Below are 17,109 nucleotides of genomic sequence, written 5' to 3' on the forward strand. Positions count from 1 at the left end.
CATGGCACTGCTGAGCCTTCAGCTGACGCATTTCCAGTTGCACCCAGCCAGCCATGGCTGGATTTATGCTGGTGATTTATCACCAATCTCTTCACCTATCCCTGGGGCACATTTGTCACAGTTAATAGTCACTGAGTGAATTAAGCATGACAGTGGCTTAAGCAATACGCTCGGGCTCTGCCAACTGGTCTGACTTTGGCATAAGTGCCTTTCCATCTTCTTTCCTGACCCTTGCTGCCGTGAGTGGATTCTCCCCATGTTCCTTCTGGGCAACACTTTTCCTGGGCTGCGAAACAGTCGCTGTGGGCAAGTAGCCATCCTGCCCCTTCTCTGAAGAGCTTTGCTCTCCAGAACAGCCCCTTTCTTCCTTTGGGGTTTTCATTTCCTGAGGGGAGGATGGTGCTTTAAAGGGAGTTTCCAGCTACAAAAGGACCCCAGCACCCAGAAGCTGTGGCAGGTACGTGACAGCCTGCAGAGAGCCTGGCAGCCCAGCTCCCATGGGGAGCTGCCCACTCCCACCAGCAAAGGGTGGCTTGCTGCCTTGGGATGCTGATTTAACGATTTAATGAACCGTGTGCTTTGCTGGCAGTCAGCAAGCTGCAACGCTCCTTCTGAGCAAGGCTGTGTTCCCACAGCCCGAGCGGGCAGAGTTGTCCCATCCCGCCTTCTCCCCCACCAAGAGAGAGCCCACCTGAAGATCCCAGGTGTGTTCGAACCCCAGCGCAAAAGAGCCAAACTCAAAGCTGAAGCACAGGGTCATGGCAGAAGCCTCCTGGCAACCATCTCCTTCATGACCTGAGTGGATGCGGTTGCTTTTTTGGAAGACTATCATCCCTCCTACCCTAAACCAATCCCTCCTACCTGTGATGGTCTAGTGAGGATCAAAGCACCTATGGGTGCTGAGTAGCCTTGCCAAGAATCAGCCCTCCAGGAGGGCTCTGCCTTCACCATAAGGTGCTTTTCCACCCTTTGATTCCCATGCCTACCCTCGGAGGAGAAAGGAGAAAAATCCCACCCTGCGTTCAAAAGTAGAAACAGAGGACTTACAATGAAAAGCGCTGTTGCTGAGTCTGTGCTCCCACGGCTGGTCCTGCTTGGAAAACACACACAGGAGCTGGAAAGCAGGAGAGGTCTGCATTTGAATTTAGACAAAGAAACTGTTGTCACCGATAGAGATTATCATTGCAGAACCCGGTGCGATCATGACATGACTCCATCGCAGCACACCCTATGCCGCAACATCCTGTGACGGGGAGCGTGGAGGGAGCACAAGGGCTTGACCTCTCTGGCCACTCGTTGCCTAGCTCTGATGCAACGCTTTCTAATCGCTAGATCTCCAAATACTTGGTGAAGAAACTATCATTATGGCCTTCGAAGTGGGAGAAGCGGCAGCCCCATGGTGTGACATGACCTGTTCGTGGTCACCTTGCAGGCCAGGTGAGGAACAGGTCTCCCCAGTGTGGTGCCACATTCCAGTGCCAGACCCAGCCCTGGCGCTGGCCGCACACCAAGGGCAGGGATCCCGATGCCAGAAGAAACCCCACCACCACCAGTGGCCCCCCAGGGACGATGAATGCTGCGCAGCGGAGGCTGCCCTGCCCTGCTTTGCACACGTGGCACCGGCTCTGCTCCGCTCTCTCCTGGTGCTGCTAGACTGGACAAGCTCAGTTTATCAGCCCTGGGATGGTTTTCTTATCTGCCACACCTGTAAACTCCCTTCTGCCCCGGCATAAGGATTTTTTCAGCCCGCAGCCCTATCTGGGCCGAGCCCCGGCCCCAGTGGGCAGGTAGGGGCCTGCAGATGCCGGGAGCCGTGCTTCCAGTGCAGGCAGCCGGGGCTGCCCTGCCTCCCCTCCGCTTAATGCCAGCTGCCTGGTGCCGAAGGCCCTGCTCTGGATTCAGCCCCGGGAGCCGGTGCCTGGCTGATGTCCTTCCTTTGGGCCTTCTCCGGCTGTGGAGCCCCTGCATGCGGACCACCGGCAGCAGGCAGAAAGGGGCCTCAGTGGCCCTCTTCCAACTCCCGCAAGCACCGCAGTGACCGCAGGGGGTGCGGAGCCGCCCCCGGCCGGTGGCAGCTCTGGCAGACTTGGGCTCCCACCTCGCCCTTGCGTCGGGTTACCATTACACCGGGCTGCGCCTCGCCAGGAGGCATTTATTGCCATACAGAGTTTACACGCTAAACAAAATTTAACAATCTGGAGGCAAACCTTCCTGGCAGATGAGCTCCAAGAGGCAAAGGCAAAGGCAAGGAAAAAATAATAATTAAAAAAAAAAAAAAAAAAAAAAAGGGCAGGGAGTTATCTACTGTTTCCGCTCCGCACTGTTTCTCTTGCTTATTTCCGGAGGCCGTCGACCCCGCGGGGCTGCAGGCAGCCACGGCGCGTTTGCTGATGGCACTGGCGTCGTGTGGAGGCAGTGCAGCCGCGGGAGGCTGCGCGCAGAGGGGCGAAGATGCCCCGCGCAGGGGAACGGCACCCATGGAGAGCGGAGAAACTCAGTGCGGGGCGGCAGTCCGCAAGCTACCCAGCGTCAAGGCGAGCGGGGGAAAACACCTTGCATGAGAGACTGGCTTTCTCTGCTCCTCCCCAGGACGAGGACAGCTGGGACACGGGCTCCACGCGGTGCTGAGCTCCTCTGGCTCCCGGCGGCGCGCGGCCGAGGTGGTTGAGGGCCAAGTCCGGCCGGCCCCCTGGGGCTGCTCCCGCCACGGCGCGCACCGGCTGGAAGGGCAATGGCGAGCGCCCGCGCGTCCCTGTGTCCCAGGTGGGCTGGCCACCCCGCTGCAGGTCGGGCCGAGAGGAGAGGCCTGGCCCGGCCTGGCCCCGGCCTGAGGTGTCTGGGGTGCCCGACCCCCAGGCACCGTGGGGCGCTGCTGGGGCCTCACAGGGCGTCCGGGGCCGCAGCGGCCCCAGGAGCCGCAGGTGCCTCAGGCAGGGCCAGGCCGGGCCGAGCCAGACCGCTCCTCTCGGCCCACCGCCCCTGCCCGGCCCGCACAGCCGCTGGCCACCAGCCCCTGGGGCCGCCGGGGCGCCCCAGTCTTGGGAAGGGGCGCAGCTGGCAGGGAATGGCGGGTTACCCTGGCTCCCGGGTGCTGCTCGGTCAGGGTCTGACGCACGGGTACGGCCCGAACCATGGCCTGATGCACGAGTACAGCCTGAACTGCCGCCTGACTCACGGTACAGCTCGAATGGCTGCCTGCCAAACAGGCACAGCTCGAATGGCTGCCTGACACACGGGTACAGCTTGAACTGTTGCCTGACACACGGGTACAGCCTGAACTGCCACCTGACACACAGGTACAGCTTGAATGGCTGCCTGACACACATGGGCACAGCTCAAACCACTGCCTGATGCATACATACAGTTCAAATAAGAGCCCGACCCATGGACATAGCTCAAACCACTGCCAGGGGCCAACTTGGCCCCTGCCAAGAGCCAGAAAACCACCCTGCTTCATCACTCCTGGTGTCCCAGGAGAGTGTCAGACCCACTCCCAGCCCTGCTCGCCTGGGGCTGGGGCAAATTTCCTCTAAAAAACAGTCCCCAAACCTCCATGGCAGCCCATAAGCAAAGCCCAGGCTCTGATTTCAACCTGCTCCGAGGCGGTTGTTCTGGGGGGTTATGCCATCGCTAACACCAGCACAAGGCTCTCCTTGGTGCACGAGGGTACATGGCGAGATGGGCAAAAGGGGATTCTGAGCCTTGCTGTCACCTCATGCTGGCTGGAGACCTGGAGTAATAGGGCTTATGCAGCAGGACAGTCACTTAGCTCTGTCTTTGCTGGACCCTCCACCAAGCAGATGTCAAGTCCAAACTGCACAAGCCAGTTTTAAGCAGCCTCTTTCCATTTGTATCTAAGGCAGGATCTCTACCCGCAAAGATATGGGCATCCCTCAACCATGTGCCTCAACTTCAGGGGCTGGCAAACAGCCCCCAGCTCTTGCACCGCACCAGCCCTGGGGACATCTCCAAAAATAATGTCATTTGCAGGGGCCCAGGCCAACTCCTAAACACCCACAGGTCTGGAGAGGGCCCATACTGTGCCAAAAACTCCCAAAACAGACCACTGACTCCTATTTCTCCATCCTCACTTTGACTGATTCGCTGAGAGTCCTTATTTTAGACCCTTTATGATACTCAAGCCTCGTTTCCCTTTCCTAGCACCTTCTCTAGGGTCAGCGCAGGGCAAAACTACTCCCAACTTCTGAAAACACAATTTAAGCTGAGCGCTGGCATGCAAACACAGCAGAGCAGGAGGGTGCTCCTGTGCACCACCGGTCAGCTTGGCAGCCTCGCACAGTCCTTTCCATGATTAAATATTTAACCCAGGGAAGTGTTTGTGGACAATGCTAAACGTTGCAAGAATAACTTGACCCCCTTAGCAGTAAATCCCACTCTTTGTTCAGGCTCAGGCGGCTTGGTCCTGGCACCAGTATCTCCGTGCAAAGGCAGTGTGGTGGGACATTTGGTTGAATCTGCTTTAAACAAGGACTGTCACCTCCCGGGGCAGCTCTGCTTGTCTGTGCAACACTGCCTCACCACGTGGGTGCACAGCAAGGGGAAAGGGGTGTATTAAATGAATCTGGGGCTAGGATAGCTTCAGGCAGTTCAGTAAGTCCAGCTCTGCCTGCATCTCAGAGGTGAGTGCCAGCAGAAGAGACAAGGGAAAGCTGCAGCTCCCAGAGGTATGAAAGGATGAAGCTGCTTGTCCTTAATTACCTCTGCTAACTGCTTTGGGAGCCATTCAACACCCTTGTCAAGCACAGGCAGTAGACCTGGAGGCAATGCTGTAGTTCCCAGGCACTACACATCAGGGCATGGGGGTTTACACTTGGCAGAAGCATTCCTCTCCCCATGCCTTGGTCTTCCTATCTGTAAAAAGCCCCTTGGAGTTCAATCATTTCATAAAAAGCAGGCAGGAAAAAATCCCTGACTTCTCTATTTATCACTTGACTTTAAAGCAAGACAATTTAGTGCTGATAACCAGCATACCTGTAATAACCTCTTTCCCCTGAAATGCCTTATCTACAGTCTCTGCCAGTATTTGCACTGCAGGTGATCTGTCAACAAAAACTGAGGGGGGGGGCTGCAAGGAAGGAAGTGTAGGAGCCTCCAGAGCTGACAGAAGGGGAATAGGGAGAAACATCTGCCCCAAGGAACTCCTAATTCAATTTTCTGCCTGGCCACAACCCTGCACCTTGGACCAGCCCCACAAAGTCTGCTGGACACAATAGCCTCTGCGTCAAATGTGCATGAAACCAGAGTACCCATGCAGGCAATGGGCCCTGGAACAGGGGCTTGCCTGGCTCCCAGGCAGCACAGCCTGTGTCCTCATGCAGTCCAGCTGCTGGGGGAAGAGGAGGGTTATTAACACAGCTGCCCACTATAAGGGGAAAGGGACTCTGTGTGCTGCAAAACCCTCACCTCTTCCCTTTCTGACAAACTCTGGAGCCAACCCAGCAGCATAGATTCTGCATTGACTCAGAGCAGGTCAGCTCTCAGCACCCCAACCCAGCTGAGAGAGAAGACCCTACCAAAATTGCCCCTAGGAACAATGCATGGCAGAAGGCAATAAGGAATAAGATGACAGCCATAGCACTCCAGGACCAGGGGGCAGATCACTGAGCACAGCAATCACACTGACCTGCCACAGCTAGGAGGGAACAGACGACACCAGAGACCACCTGGGAACTGTCATCTTTTTTAATTAAAAAAGTCTGATAGAAGTAGAAACTGTTTACAGTCTGCATCGCTGAAGAGGAGTGCAAGGGCCTTAGAGATGCTGGAGGGCAGCTCCTGTGCTGGGGAGAGGAAAGGCTCCCCTCTGCTGCAGGCTCCACTCCCCTAAGGCTGGTGCAAGAGCCCTTGCTGTTTGCACCGAGCCTCTCCCCCCCAAAGAGACACCACAACATCCAACCAAGGTGGGCAGCCACAGGTGACCTCCTGCTCTGCTGCGAGGGCCTGGTTTTCTCCTCTGTCCACGTCTGTGAAAATTCAAAATGAACAACCCAGGAACGCCCTGCAAGAACCCAGCGCTCCCCTTGGCCTCCTTCATCTTCTCAGACACTGCTCACCGCACTTGCGGGTTAGGAAGCGGAAATGGCAGCAGCAGCATTAAGATGACAGTCCTCACGCCAGGCCTGTCACACTGATCCCACTGCACAAGCCAGGATGGGCAGCAGCACTGACATATGCTATCTGAAGGCCTGTGCAGAGGAGATGTGAGGGAACACAGGAGCCCTGGCACAGCAGGAGGTATATTTACAGATGGGGAATATGTTTTAATTTAGCTTTTTGCCCCAAGAGCAAAGCTGAGGGATTTTCACCCAAACACAAGATGGTCTCTGCAGGGTATGGCCTGGCTACAAGCAGACCCAAGGCCAGTCCAGCCAGCCAGCCTCTGCAGGCTGAGGACAGGGCTGGCCCCCTCGAGGGGAGCCCTGGAAGTGCCATCACGCCCGTCGTGCCTTCTTGTTTTTCTTTTTCTCCTCTTTGATGGCCGTATCATGGGCTTTTCTCTTCTCAGCGAGTTTGTTTGCCTGAGGAGAAATCCCCCCACAAGACACACTGTCAGATTAGTCTGCAGATGCTGAGGGTTGCTTTATTCTCAGAACCACCACCCGTTCAACCTGTACGTGGGAGAGATCAGCTCATCTCCTCCTGCACACGCTGCAGGAACCCAGGGCAGCCCTGGGGCACTGAGCAGCCTGGGCACAGGAAGCAGCATGTAGCCTCCCCTGACTAGGTTGGGAGCTCTAGGAGAGGAGGAGGAGCTCTGTTCTGCTAGGGGCAAGGATAGTCCATGGCCAGGGTCATGTTCGGGAAGAGGCCTGAAGAGCCTCAACCTTCCACACCTTTGTTCAGCATCGACAGCAAGGCGGGTCAAGTACAGAGAGGGAAAGAGCGATGAGCAGAGCTGGAAACCCCCTGGCATCTGCAACATTTACAGGCCTGGTGAAAATGGGGCCAGCCTGTGACTAAACAGACTCACTCCAGGTGACTTCAAGCTCTGTCCAGAGCCTCACAGGAGGGCGAGGAGCTGGGTGTGTAGCCATGGGTGACACTCCCTCCCACAACTGGAGTAGGGAAAGGAGCAATATCTCAGCAGCAGAGGCCGTTCCCTCCCCCACAAGGTAGGGATAGACCAGGGTTTAGCGATCCAGACAGATGGGATCCAGGCCCACCCCTTTGAGCATCTGCACCTGACTTGGGATGAGCTAGCAAAGGCAGGGGAGTGGGATCCAGGCAAGGGTCCTGTGGCCCAGAACCGTGCCCGGAGCATCACTGCCATGGGAAGGCAGCACTCATACCTCTCGGACTTTGCGTTTCTTGCCAAACATTATCTTCTTGTAGAGGTATTTCTCCCTCTTCTTCATCATCATGATGGCCAGACGCTTCTCCTCGCTTTGCTGCTCCTGCTCCAGGCGCTGCTTGTCCTCCAGCCGCACCTTGCCAGCTGTCACCTTCACAGGGAGTGCCTGCGGGGAGCCAGAGGACTCAGGACCCTGGATGCTGGGAGCCCACCCTTCCCCAGGGACAGACATACGCGTGGCCATTCACTCGGGGCCAGCACCAAGGAACCAGCCCCACCACACTCTTCCCTATGGAAGGGACACAGCACCCTCTGGACAAGGCAACAGGAGGCCAGCTGCTTGATACAGGCCCTGAGCATGAGCAGGAGCTGCTGCTCATGAAATCAGGCTCAGGACACAGAAGCCTGATAGCTGCTGCAGAAACAGCATAGCCATGATGGTCCCATGTCCAGCACATCAGTATGGGACAGGGGAGTACAAGCAACCACAACAGGACCAAGGGCCATCCTAGCCACACCATGCACAGGACTCTGTGCTGCCTTAGAGGCCATTCAGTCTACCAGAGGGGGTTTTGCATTTCACTTTGCTCATGTTTAAAGAGCAGAGAGCACAGAGTTCTGCAGCTCAGTGGAGGGTCTCCTGAGCCCAGACGTCTCTCTTCCTTGGAGGAGAGAGCCATTTCTTTCTGAAAGCAAGGGTGGAAGCCCTCAGAAGCTGAAAAGACTGGAGGTGTGTCCCCCATGCAAGGACTGCAAGGACACCCTCCTCTGGACAGTGACAGGGTCCTTACAGGCCTGCCCTGTAGGCACAGCCTCAAGCTGATGCTCAGACAGCTTGGTTTGAGGTTAGGGGCACAGCACAGACAGCCCAGGCCTCAGCCCCTGCGCTCTGATGGAGCCCTTCTGACAGCTAAGAGGCTCTACAGTCAAGTCCCAGCCCCTCTCAGCTTTGTCCAGGCAAGCAGCACTGGGGTGCAGGAGCGCCATGGCACAGAATGGGGACTCAGCCAGGAAGCCAGGCAGTGAGCAGAGCCCAGCAGGGACAGCACTCACAAAAGTGGTCTCCTCCTGGGGCTCCCATCTCACTGCCAGGCACAGTACCTTGCTCTGAGTCTTCTGCTCTTCCATCTTCTTCAATTTTGTCTCTTCTTCCTTTTCAGAGTCATCTTCCTCCTCCTCCTCCTCCTCATCATCATCATCATTGTCATCCTCCTCCTCTTCTTCCTCCTCCTCCTCGCTCTCTTCACCTATGAAGAGGGACAGCAATAGTTAGAGCAGTGCCTGGCACAGAAGCACGTACAGTTCTGCCTAGGCAGCAATTGACTGGCTTCTCTCCTGTTCAGACCTTAGGGATTGGTGCCTTCCATTACCTGCATTCTCACCCCTCTGCATTGCCAGTAGTTTCAGCTTCTCAGGAGGGATGTAGTCTCCTTCCTGCTCTGTGACGAAGGGCGAGAGGTGCGGGGGCAGCAGCACACCAGGGAAATAATCAGCTACGGGGAGGCACAGCTTGGCATTGACAGAATCGAAAACCCACTGAGGCTGCAGGTAATACCTGTAGGGCAGAGGGAAGGAGAACACAGGGCCAGGGGTCAGACTGTCTCCTCCTGCCCCATGCTAAGACTCCTGGGCTCCAGAGAAGACTCCAGCAGAGCAGGATGCCCCCATAACATGACCCGAAGCAGATAGAAAGCTTGGGACAGCTCCAGGACAGCCAGGTATGCTCACTAGCCCAAGCCCCCTTTTGGGTGATAGACTACCAGCCCTCACTCACCTGCCAACAACTTGCTGCTCCAGCCGGGGCCGGTCAACAATCTGGTGGGTGATGGATGGGTCGCTCACATCATAGGTGGCACCAATGCACAGGGACTTGTCCCAAGACACTTGGCCCCCAAAGCACCTGCCAGTAAAACACATCGAAGGGTTAGTCGGACTGAAGTGGCCCTCAAGTTTACCTCGCTTGTAGGATGTCAGGCAGACTGGCCCCAATCCCCCATCACAAAAGATGGAAAAAGCCAGCAAGGGGTAGCAGGGCTGCCAAGGAACAACCCACCCTGTACATACCGGATGATAAAGGCCAGCGGCTCTCGAGGCACCTCTCTGTTGAGGAAAAAGCGCAGCCCTTCAAACAGCTTTTTCTGCTTCTCCAGGACCTCCTGCTCCTTCTTCCTTGCATCCATCTGCTCAGCAGTCTCCTGCTCAGAACAAACTCAGGGCCTCTTCTACTGGGACCTTCTCTTCCCCACACACAGCCCCTGCCAAGCCCCTCTCTGCCAGGAAGGCTCTTGGATGCTCTTCCCCACCTCCTGACCACACAGGTCCCTCCCAGCACTGCACCAGGCAGTGCCAGCCCTTGCTCAAGCATGAGTCCCCCTGCCCAGCCACAGGATATACCCTGAACAGGGTGACAAGGCTCAGGGCTGAGCCACCCACCAGGCTCTTACCCCCTCCACAGGGAACTCATCCATCTCTACATCGTCCTCTGGGGTCGGCGCCACCACGCGGGCCAAGCTGGCGCTGAGAGCTGACAGCTTCTGCAGAGGGAGAAGACCAAGAAGGTGTCATTCCCAGCTGTTTTTGGGGGGAGGGGATATAGGACAGCCTCACAGAGGAAGGGAGAGGCGACTCCTCACAGCAAAGGATCAAAGGACACCGCCCCCTCCCCGTGCAGAAGTTCAGCCTCCTCCATGCGCTGGCTCATCCTGCAATCCCCAATGCCAAGGCTCCAAAGGATCGTCTGTCACACAGGGTGGAAGCCAATGGCCCTTGAAGATGAACACAAATCTGTCCTTGGCCAGTGTATGAGGGCAAGGAGCTGGGGACCAGCCCTCTCCACTCTGCAGGGACCAGGCTCTGCTCTGCAGTTCCCACACGTTCAATGTCCCACGCCAGGAAAGGGTCTGTGGTCAGAATGCAATGGCCAATGGTTCTTGCGTGCAGGCTTCTAACTCAAGCCCTGGATGACAGCGGCACCCCCTCACCTCCAGGTAGCTTTCCGAATCCATGGCGTACGCCTCACCCTCCGTGGGTTTCAGCTCAACCTCAGATTGGCCTTCGATCTGGAGAGACAGAGGTAGGTGGGGACACAGTCCTCAAACCCAGAGTCCCCAAACAGCCTCCTCTCTGCCACTCTGTGCCCAGGACCAGCATAACCCTCCAATGAGTGCTTGCTTCCCACCAACTGCAGCAGGCCCTGACGGGCACCACCCCCCACCAGCTCAGAGCAGGTGCTCCCTTGGGCCAGGGTGGCACATCTGCAGGGTGGCCTGTTGACTCACCTTGGGGGGGTAGAGCAGGTTGAGGGAGTGGTAGAGGCGAAAGTTGACGAAGCCCAACAAGGTGGTGTAAAACTCGGTGAAGGTGGCCATCACGCGGTAATCCACATCTGTGGGGTGCTGCGGGCGCACAGAAGGGGTAAGGACACAAGGCTGAAAGACTGGACCCCCTCTGCAGGGACAAGGGCCCATTCTCCTGCCACCAGCTCAGAGCATGGGTGCTGGGAGGTTGCCCAGTCACAAGTCTCTCATATCTCTGCTGCTCACTCACTCCCTGATCTGGGCTTGAGAGAAGCAACATGTTGTTCTCTGTATCTCTGTTTCCTCATCTGCAAGGGAGGATACTGCCCTCTCCACAATGAGGTCTGTGGATGTCTGGGCACAACCTTGGGCAGGGAGAGATCTCTGCGCAGCCCATGGGGCCGTGCTGCCAGTGCTCCCCTGCCCCAGAAGGCCTGAATCGCTCCCTCAGCCCACACCAGTGCAAGTCCTGCAAGCCCACAACTTCCCCAGCTACTCAAATAGATGGAGCGGCACATCCCACAATGGCTGGGGACCCTGACAGAAGGTGGGCCCACAACTCACTCCCTGGCAGTAGTCGAGGTGTCCCCAAACAGCTCTGCGGTACCCAGGGAAGCCAGGGAACAAGCCAGAGCTTTCCACATGGCCTATGTGTGACTTAGGCAAAGGACTCTGGTCCCCCAGGTCAGATTTGCAGGCCACTGGCAAAGCAGAACAAGAGCGAGGCAAGGACTAATGAAGCTGAAACCCAGCAGGGACCCAGTCAGTTCCTCAACAATCAAAACTCAAGGGAGCAAGAAGTAACACTGGCTAGGAAAAACATGGGTTCACCCAGGCAATACTGCCAGGGCAAGATGGGGAGGTGACCCCCAGCACAGGCTGTACAGAAAGCCACAAAGCCCAGACCGGACAGAGGACCTTTCTGGCAGGACATAACAGAACCACTCCGGCAAGAAGGGTGTGGAGTCTGGCTTGCTTCTTCCCTCAGTGCCACCAGTCTCATTCCTGCAGGTTAATCTTTAATTGTTGAGCTAGCCAATTTTTAATAATTGACAGCAAGAGGAAACAAGGAACTGGGGAGGCTGGTACAGCCAGGTTTAGGGGACAAGGACACAACCATCCTGGGGTGGAAGACAGTTGTGGCCCTTCACAACCCCCAAGCTGAGCCTCATAGTCTCCACCCTCAGGCTGGGCACAGCCTAATTTGCCTCTTCACTGCAAGAGCAGCAAGACACTCCCCCAAACTCTTCCCCAGCCCCAGGCAAGGTGACAACAAGGCAAGGGCCATGTGGTACACAGTTACTCACATCGTGGGCGAAGGCGTAGGGGGTGATCCAGGTGATCGGCTGTCCCAGCACCTCAGCCTGGTAGTAGATGCCCTTGATGGAGAGGAAGACCTGGCAGGGAGCAGAGCGAGGGCTCAAATGGAGGGAGGCCCTGCAGCAGTGCTTGGCCCTGCTCCCAACAAGGCCCGTTCTCATTAATCCTTCCATAGCCAGCAGGTTTGTTTGGGGGACATCCAAGACAGTCAGCCAAACCCCTCCCCCTGTCTGAAGCTGCCAGCATAACTGGCCCTGTGCCCTCCTGTGGTAAAAGTCCACTGCTCCATCTCCACAGCCCCCCAGTTCAGAGAGGTCTTGGCCATGGCCCACCCCAGAGCTCCCACCTTGCGCAGGGAGCGGGAGGCAATGACGTAGTTGAGGAACTCCACAGACAGGCGCCGGCACAGCTGGATGATCTGGACATGGCACTTGCCCGTCCGTGGGAAGGTGGAGAAGAGGAAGCACATGGAGAGGGCATCATCCAGGTCTCGCAGAGCATCAATGAAGGTTGGATACCTGTGCCAGGGCAGGAGGAGAACGGGGAAATCAAACTCAGCTACAGAGCCACCAGAAACCAGCACCTGCCAAAAGCTGCAGGGGCCGATGGACACCTCTTATGAGGAAGGAAAGGGACCTCGGAGCCACCCTGTAGCATCTGCCTCCCACATGATCCTCCAAGCCAGGGGAATCCCCAGGGATGGGGTGTCCCTTCTGGGTACCAGGAAGCTCACAGCCACCTTCAAGAAGCTACCTAGGGTTGTTAAGGACCCTCCACACTCAAGCCAAAGCAGCCAGGAACCTCCCTGGCAAGGGGACGGCAACACCAATTTGTGCAGCTGCACATACACTTCCCTTCCTGGGGAAGACAGCCTTAACCAGGTGCTGGGGGACGGGGCTGGATGGGCAGGAACACAGCTCCTCCTGGGAGCCTGCGATTCTTGCACTCCCAGCAGGCAGCCCAGCATCTCTCTGCAGCTAGGAACAGGCTAGGTGAAAGCAGGTTTTTAAGACATACATAGGGCCTAAAAGATGTCAGCAGTAGCTGTGTTTAGTAAACCCCGCCTGGGCCCACTGCCACCTTTCAGGGCTTGAGGACAAGCACGCACGTGGCCCATGGTGCTGCGAACTGGTTCATTGTGTTCCTCAGCCAGACAAGAGACCCAGACAGAAGCTGCGCAGTTAAATGCTGCGGTCAGCAGGAGAAGCATGGCCTCACTGCTCAAGCAGCAGTCTGGCAGCCAGGCGCAGGGTGCCTGGACCGTTTAACTTTCAGAGCACAACTCTTTTTGGGGCAATGTCTGTCTCTCAGTGCTATTTATCTCCTCCCTCTCTGCCTCAGCACAGCCAGGCCCCAGGCACCACTGGGATGACTAACAGGCCTGCCAAAGCAGGTCCCCTCTCCTGTGGGTCCTCTCCTCCTCTCCCATTGCCACAATTCACTCTCCGCCAGCCCTCTCTCCAAGGGTGACCTGAGAAAACACTACTCAGGGAGAGGAGGAAAGCTCTCAGCGTCTCGTTAGAGATCCCGGAGTCTTTAACAACAGCCAGGAACTCCCTGCTCACTAATGTTTTGCTACAGCCAGCATGCAGCTTGCTGTATCCTTCTCCACTAACTCAGAAACACCAGTCTACCAGTCAAACAATTCCCAGAACTGCCATGGGAGCTGGAGTCCTAAAGGGGGATGGACACAGCAAGGGCTCCACAGGCTCCAGTTCAGTTTACTGTTGATAATAATCCTCTTTCGTGAGAATCCTTCTCCTGCATCTCCTCCACAGTGATGTCCAGGCTGCAGTGTGACCAGCGGGTGGTGGCTCACCTCTCTTTCACAATGTGATCAAGTTTGTAACTGGGCTTGTTATCCTTCAGCCGCTCCACAGTGCTCCACTCGCTTTTCCCATATGCTTTCCGGAGTTTCCGGACAAACACCTGCAGGGCAGAGAAGGGGAGACTTAGGGCTCTCTTCCAGGGAGAGGACGGAGGGAGGTGAAGCCCGCCTTGCATGGTACAGAAATGCAGCCCTTGGACATAAGTGCCTCTCTGATGGGCTGCGTGGGCTGTTGATGGGTGCAAGGGCGGCTTTCAGATGTAAGGCGCTGCCATGCAGCTTCTTTGAGAAGAGCTGGAAGCAACTTAACTAGCTACTTATCACAGCTAAGCCCCCGAACTTCCCTGCTCCACTGCCACACATGGTTAGCCAGCTCAGCTCTGCTGGGCCTTGCAGAAATAAGCCAAGCCAGCTCACCTTGCAGGGCTGCAAACACTCACCAAAGCTGGAAACAAGGGACAACTGCCTCAAAGTGAGAAGATCTCATCACCCCATCCCAGACACAACCACCAGAGGCCCCCCAAACACGATCCTTGAAGCTCTCGCGCACCATAAATACCTTATACTCTCGGAACTTGTTGACGATGGGCTCATGAAGGAGAAATTTGATATCTTTGAGGAGATAGAAGGTCCTGGCTGCAGTGGAGCCTTTGTTCACCTTCTTCTTATGTTTGGGCTCATGGGGGTAAATCCCCTTCAGGATACAGAGGCGCCTGTTAATGGAGACGTAGATGAGATACGCTGGATTTCAACATCCACTCAAAGCAAGTGAAATGAGAGACAGAAGAACTTTTCATTTCTATCTTATCCCATGTCACCTGCTAGAAGAGTTTAAAGTGATGCGGATGCAAAGTTGGCTGTCCAGGAAATAAAACGCCCCAGACCCTTTTTACAGCACTAAGATGAGCTGCACTGTCACTTCTCCTCCCTCGCGGGGAAAGAAAAAAAAGCTGAACTCCGCAGTCTGAAACACCAGGACATACAGGACACGTTACTATGCTCCATTTCCCTCCTGCATCCCCACGGTCTCAGCATGACACTGCTGCACTGGTTTTGGACACATCACCCTGGGAATCTCCCAGCACGTACTGCGTGGCTCCCCCACCGGCACCTTGCAACAGAGTGCGCATGTGTGTGTGCGGGGCAGGCGGTGACCCAAGAAATCTCTGATGCTGCTTCTGAGAGCAGACAAGATCATTCCACATTGCTGAGCACAGCTGGGGCAGGATTGAGTACCCCGCCAAGGCAATCACATGCCTTAGTCTCTTGGGCAAAGCAATGGTTTCCTCTAACCTTGCTGTGTTGCTCAAAGCACATCCCCGGAGACACAAACATCTCCATTTGTCCGTTTTAGGCAGCTATAGAAGAACGCAGCTGAGATTCACAGGCCGCGGTCTGTCTCCACAGACATTAGCTATGCAGTGAAGGATTCTGCTTACTTCCTTATCCACTTCCCAACAACCACAAGCACATGGGACTGTCAACTCCTTGGTGCACCACTGAGCTTTACAACAGCCTAAATATAAACATTACCTTCCTGAACCCTTTCTATGGTATTTCCTGGGAGGGATACACAGGACATCTCTGAGTTACTCCTGAATGACAAATACGCATTTAATATAAGTTTCCAAATCATACCTGGGATCCCAGGTATGCACAAGTTAAAACCACGGGAAGTTAAAACCACAGCTATCAGGTACGTTATCGCTGAACCAAAGCGGTGCCGTGTGTGCAGGGACAGGCCAGTACCAGGAGCTGGCCCGGAAAGCCCCCGGCATACCTGAAGTCCGGCAGGCTCAGCTGCAGCTTCTTCCGGGCCTTGTTGCGGGTGATGTAGTTGGTGGCAGATCCCCGCTGGTACTGAGGAGAGAGTAAGGGTGAACGTCAGCAGCTCCCTGGGCACAGCCGAGTCCCCCACCACGACCGGGGAGCGACCCAGGGAGGGACCACGCAGAGCTCTGCACTCCCAGGGCCTGAGACCGGGCTCCGCCACGCAGAGCCAGCCTGGGGGCCCGGCTGAGTCCCGGTCCGCACCGCAGTGGGGCAGCGCGGGGCGGCACCGGGGTGGGTACCCGAAGGCTCTCGGGGTGAGAGGACCGAGGCGGGGGCAGCCCCGGAGCCCCCGGGGCTCCCAGCTCCCGGGAGGGAGCTAGGAACGGGCACTGACGGGGGGGAAGAGGGGAGAGAAGGGACCACCCGGCACCGACACGGGGCCACCAGGCTCCGACGCGGGGAACGGGGCCACCGGGCAGCGGCCTTAGGTGGACGGGAGCAGCGAGTACGGGCGCGGGGGGAACGAGGGAAACGGGGCCAGCGAGCATGGGCACGGGGGAAACGGGGGCAGCAGCGCGGGGAGAGATCGCCGCGGCGCCTGCCCGGTCCCCGTGGCCGGTACCTTCTTCTTCTCCAGCCCCCCCATGTCGCCGCCGGCGGCTCCGCAGCCGCTGCCCCGCGTGGCTCTGCCCGGAGCCCGCCCCGCCCCGGATGGCAGGCCCCCGCGCCTGCCCCCGCCGTGCCTGCGCGGAGCCGCCCCTCGACCGCTCCCGCTGGGGCCGCCCCGGGTCGGACAGAGCCGCAGCTTCCGGCGAGCGCGGGGAGGACAGTGCGGGCGGGCGGCGCCGGAAGCGGCGGGAGCGGAGGCGGCGGCGGCGGGCGCGGGCAGGCGCGCGGCGGGCGGCCCGAGCGGCCGCGGGGCCGGGCTGAAGGGGGCCTGCGGCATAGCGCACGCTGGGATATGTCGTGGCAGCGCGGCGGGGCACGCTGGGATGTAGGGGGGCATGAGCGGCGCAGTGCATTGTGGGGTCGCGGCGGAGTAGTGGCTGCTGGGGGGGGGCCCGGCGTGGCCCCGCTGGCGCAGGGCACCGGGCGGCCCTGCAGCCTCGCGGCGGCCGGGCGGCGGGTCCCGGGGCCTCCAGCCCTGCCCGCGGCGGCGGCGGGGTTGTCCTGCGGGGTGGCGGGTCCCCGGGGCAGGCTCCCCAGGCCCTGGGGGTTCCCATCGCGGCCGGCACCCCTCTGATGCCAGCTCGGGGTTGGGGCCCGGGCGGCTGTTTGGGTGCTGGGCCGGCGTCTGCCATTTCCCCAGCTGCCCCGGTGCCCGCGGGCAGTGGCGCCCGCATGTCTCGCCTCTCCGGCACCCTTTGCCTCCGTGCGCGCTGCGGCGGCCGTGCTGCCCGGCAGGAGCCCTGGTGCGCGGGTGCCTTTGGGCTGAGTTTGGGTGTGAAACACCTCCTGTTTAATCAGCGTGATGCCAGCTTGCCAAGGCAAACAAACGCTGGGTGCCAAGCCCGCCCCTGTTTCAGGCCAGGGCTGTAAGGGGCATCGTTGTGCTGCAAATGCTGAGCTCTCTTAAGGTG

The 17,109-nt window shown here is 57.7% G+C and overlaps 1 protein-coding gene across 1 annotated transcript; it reads right to left on the bottom strand.

The window, feature by feature from the left end:
• Window positions 1-5,689: 5,689 nt before the first annotated feature.
• PES1 (pescadillo ribosomal biogenesis factor 1) lies at window positions 5,690-16,225 on the bottom strand. The gene is made up of 15 exons (XM_067307066.1): window positions 16,152-16,225; window positions 15,537-15,616; window positions 14,316-14,469; window positions 13,748-13,857; window positions 12,275-12,446; window positions 11,916-12,005; window positions 10,591-10,707; window positions 10,294-10,371; window positions 9,757-9,846; window positions 9,377-9,507; window positions 9,087-9,212; window positions 8,683-8,867; window positions 8,414-8,559; window positions 7,311-7,478; window positions 5,690-6,539 (listed from the first exon to the last, which is right to left on the bottom strand). The coding sequence occupies exons 1-15, from the start codon at window positions 16,173-16,175 to the stop codon at window positions 6,453-6,455; spliced, it is 1,758 nt and encodes a 585-aa protein (XP_067163167.1). The 5' UTR covers window positions 16,176-16,225; the 3' UTR covers window positions 5,690-6,452.
• Window positions 16,226-17,109: the final 884 nt, after the last annotated feature.

Source organism: Apteryx mantelli, chromosome 17 (genome assembly GCF_036417845.1).
Source record: "Apteryx mantelli isolate bAptMan1 chromosome 17, bAptMan1.hap1, whole genome shotgun sequence".
Lineage (NCBI taxonomy): Eukaryota > Metazoa > Chordata > Aves > Apterygiformes > Apterygidae > Apteryx > Apteryx mantelli.